Source organism: Vanellus vanellus (genome assembly GCF_965231255.1).
Source record: "Vanellus vanellus genome assembly, contig: HAP1_SCAFFOLD_53, whole genome shotgun sequence".
NCBI lineage: Eukaryota > Metazoa > Chordata > Aves > Charadriiformes > Charadriidae > Vanellus > Vanellus vanellus.
In genome coordinates, this window is record NW_028128477.1 from 385,458 (window position 1) to 389,356 (window position 3,899).

At 46.0% G+C, this 3,899-nt stretch overlaps 1 protein-coding gene across 1 annotated transcript; it reads left to right on the top strand.

The window, feature by feature from the left end:
• Nucleotides 1-2,762: 2,762 nt before the first annotated feature.
• LOC309684383 (olfactory receptor 6E1-like) lies at nt 2,763-3,698 on the top strand (the record flags this gene model as incomplete). Its single annotated transcript, XM_082500307.1, has 1 exon — nt 2,763-3,698. The coding sequence occupies one exon, from the start codon at nt 2,763-2,765 to the stop codon at nt 3,696-3,698; it is 936 nt and encodes a 311-aa protein (XP_082356433.1).
• Nucleotides 3,699-3,899: the final 201 nt, after the last annotated feature.

Below are 3,899 nucleotides of genomic sequence, written 5' to 3' on the forward strand. Positions count from 1 at the left end.
ATCATCGAGTCCAACTGTTAACCTAACACTGCCAAGTCCAGCAGTTAATTTTGAAGGTGACTCATTTTGGCTCATTTTGGAGCTGGTTAATTTTGAAGGGGGGGACTCAACTCAATCCTTTGGTTCCATGTCAATCCCCTCTCTCAGACCAGTGTCTCCTCTTGCCGATGTAGATGATGAGTTGGGAGGGTCCCTGGACCACCCAGGGGATTAATGACTGAAGTGCTCTGGCTGCACACTTGCACAGGCTTGATGCCCAGCTACACCACCATGAGAAATGTAACAGAATTCATACAGCTTTTGCCAGAAATATCAGTTCCTAGCTGGCAGTCCAGAATACCCATGCAAACCAGCAAGGCTGGAGAGGCATTTCCTGAGTCTGAAGACAAGTGGGCTGGATCAATATTTGTCTCATGCCACTGGGTAAAGACACAGAGAAAAGCAGAATCCTTACAGAGGGCAGTTCTGGTCTCCCATTTCAAGAAGGAAGAGGAAGCCCAAGAAAAGGGAAGGAAGGGTCAAAACCACAACATGGTATTAGTTACCCTTGTCATGCATTCAACTGATTGGGTACAGAAATGGATCCTCACAACCGTACCCCATCTTTCCTGAAGACCTTTCCAGTCATTCCAGAGTGGAAAGTCCTCCTTTTCACACCGCTGCTGGTGTTTTATCTGCTCACTGTCACGGGGAATGCAGTCACCATTGCCGTCATTTGACTCTGCCGCTAGTACCACACCCCCACGGATCCCTTCCTCAGCACCTTGTCCTTCTTGGCCATTTGGTTCACTTTGGTCATTCCCCTAACATGTTTGGCAGTCTCTGTGGCTGCTTACAAGTCACAGACCTTCTCCTCTGTCTTCCTGGGCCCAGCTGAGTTTAACCTATGTGCTGGGATGTGTTTCCTTTGCTGCAGTGCCATTTGCAACCCCTCATACTACTCTGTCCTTACGAACTCCTGGTTGTGCTCCATGCTCATCTTTAGCTGCTGGGGAATGACAACTCTATCCATGCTCAGCCCACCAACTTGTATGCCATCGGACCCTCTGTGCCCAGTGTAGAGACTGCTTCTTCTGCGGCATTGTCCCTTTGCCGGGAGCAGCCCGCATGGGCACCAGCTACTATGAAACATGAGCATTGCTCTCTCCTCTTATTTTCAGATAATTTAGGTGTCACCCAACAGAGTAAGAACACACAACCCTTTGGGTGTTTGAACTGACCCAGAAAATGGAAACTGGGACTGTGACCTCTGTTGCACTGACTCACTATGCTCATCCTGCTGTAGGTGACTGAGCCTGAGCCGCATCCAGCCAGTGGTTTAACCTCAGAAAGTTTTGCAGGCACAGCCAGTGCAGAAATTCCCCTGTGCCAGACTAGAGGCAAAGAACAAGCCGGGCGATTGGGTTCTAAGACAAGCCTGAGCCCTAAGCTCAAATGTCCATGCAAGCATGGGGCACCGCCCTATACTGAACTTCCCATTTTACTCCTTGGGTGAGTGCTACCCATTCTGCCCTGGGACAGAGCCTGCGGGGACAACACAGGCTGTGGAGAAGCTTTGCATCCCTGCTTCAAACCCACCATCTCCTCCCCTCCCTCTCCTCCCCTTCCATTTTGAATCATCCTAACTTTGGGGGTCATCTGCTCTGCTTCTTTCTATGTCTAAAAGCAAATGCAAAGATGAAGGGAAAAACATCAGTCTTTAATGCGCTATTTTTTCTTGTGCTTCCTTCTGTTAGATGTGTATTTTGATGTAAAAAAAGAAAACCCACTAAGTTAATGAGTCAGAGATTTGAGACTCGAATAATGAGTTTCATGTACTTCGTTGCAGGTGCCTATGAGAACTTGTTTCCCCAAGGCTCCCTCTACAGTCAATGGAGACACGAGAAAATGCTAGAGACTGGGTCCTCCCAACCCATAACTGGCATGCCAAAGAAAGATTACAAATCTCTTCCAGACACTCTTCTCTTGCCCTGCATTTAGGTCAGGACATTTGGTAGTAATAGCAATGAGCCGCTGTTTGGAAACCACTGCATTTCGGCCCAGACGAATGTTAGAGGAGACCGTGTGACAGAGTGTGTGGAACCATGGTAAATTTCAATCATTATTTAGAATACTGAAGAAGACAAGTTCTATGTGGTCCCTATTCCACCCCCTCCCCCTTTCCTGAAGAAAGCAAGAAGAGAGCAAGAATCTGTGGAAGAGAGCAGGGGATTACAAAAGAGGTACTTGATATTACTTGGTTTGAAATCAACAAATCCTCAGAGATTCCTAGCCCAAAAAGGCAAGTACTGAAAAGTACAAAAAAGAGCTTTCAACATACACATTTGATTTGATTTGATTTGATTTGATTTGATTTGATTTGATTTGATGGTTTAGCATTTGTGCAATAGAAGAGATGAGTTTGGCACACAGGTATGACAGACGTTTGCAATAGGTCTGAGTGAATTTGGAATTTCCCAGGAATGGGCTGAAATGGCTAAAAGCCTCTTTAAAATCTTCTGTTCTGCAGAAAGAACCCTTTGTGAGTGTTTGAAAAAGGTAGAAAGAAGACGACAAATACTCTGGGGACTCTAACTGAAATGTAAAACATAAAAGCCAGGGTGTGAGAAATGCTTGGAGGACTATCTCTGTGTTCTATAGGAAGACTGCAGGAAAGGAAAGGTGTAGAAGAGGAAGGATAGACCTTGTCATCCAGACCATGAAATTATCACACTTGGCTTTGTGCCGTGTTCCTGTCTTGGCAGGATGAACTGAAATTCAGCATGGGACCAGAAAATGAAACTGCAGTTACTGAGTTCATCCTCGAGGGTTTCTCGGGGCTTGATCAAAGACTACAGCTATTTCTCTCTCTGGTCCTTCTGCTCATATACCTGACAACAGTGATGGGGAACACAACCATCATTTTCCTCGTGTGTGTGGATCACCGCCTGCAAACCCCCATGTACTTTTTCATCAGCAACCTGTCCTTCCTGGAAATATGGTTTACGTCCTCCACGAGCATCAAATTGTTTGTGATCCTGGGTTCTGGTAGGAGAACAATCTCACTAAGCAGCTGCTTTGCCCAATCCTATTTCTATTTTGCCCTGGGCTGTACAGAGTTTGTTCTACTTGTTGTCATGTCCTTTGACCGCTATGTTGCCATCTGCCAGCCTTTGCGTTACACTGCCATCGTGAAGCCTCAGCTCTGCGTCCACTTGGTTCTTGCTGCTTGGGTCATGGGCATCACACTCTTGACTTACCGTCCGGTCCTCCTCTACAAGCTGACTTTCTGTGGCTCAAACAAGATCCATCATTTTTTTTGTGACAACTCCCCCTTATTCAAATTGTCCTGCTCTGACACCAGCCTGATTTGGAAAATAGACTCGGTTTTATTATCGTTTGTTGTTCTCAGTTCCTTATGTTTAACTCTGGCATTTTACATAGGCATCCTTTCCTGTATTCTACACCTCCCAGCAGCCTCCGGCAGGAAAAAAGCCTTTGCTACATGTTCTTCCCATCTCACCACCTTGGCCATCGTATACGGGAGCTGCATTGCTCTCTATGTGCATCCTTCAGGAGATGTTTCCTTGGAGGCAAACAGAATGGTAGCTTTGCTGAACACTGTCCTGTACCCATTCTTAAATCCATTCATCTACAGTCTTAGAAACAAGGCTGTGACACTGGCCCTGAATGAAGCCATTGCCCGTGCAACACAATAGCTTTTGCCTCAATCACGATGCCTTTCTGGACAGCAACTCCAATGATCTGCTCTCCTATGTTAAATAATACCAATGAATATGCATATAACCACCAAACACAGATGTCTCAGGAGATTTATGTTCTCATTGGATTGTTTTAGGTTGAGTGATAAGAAGCTCATCTGCAATGGAAGAAGGCACAAGCAATGTCAGGGGTGTAAC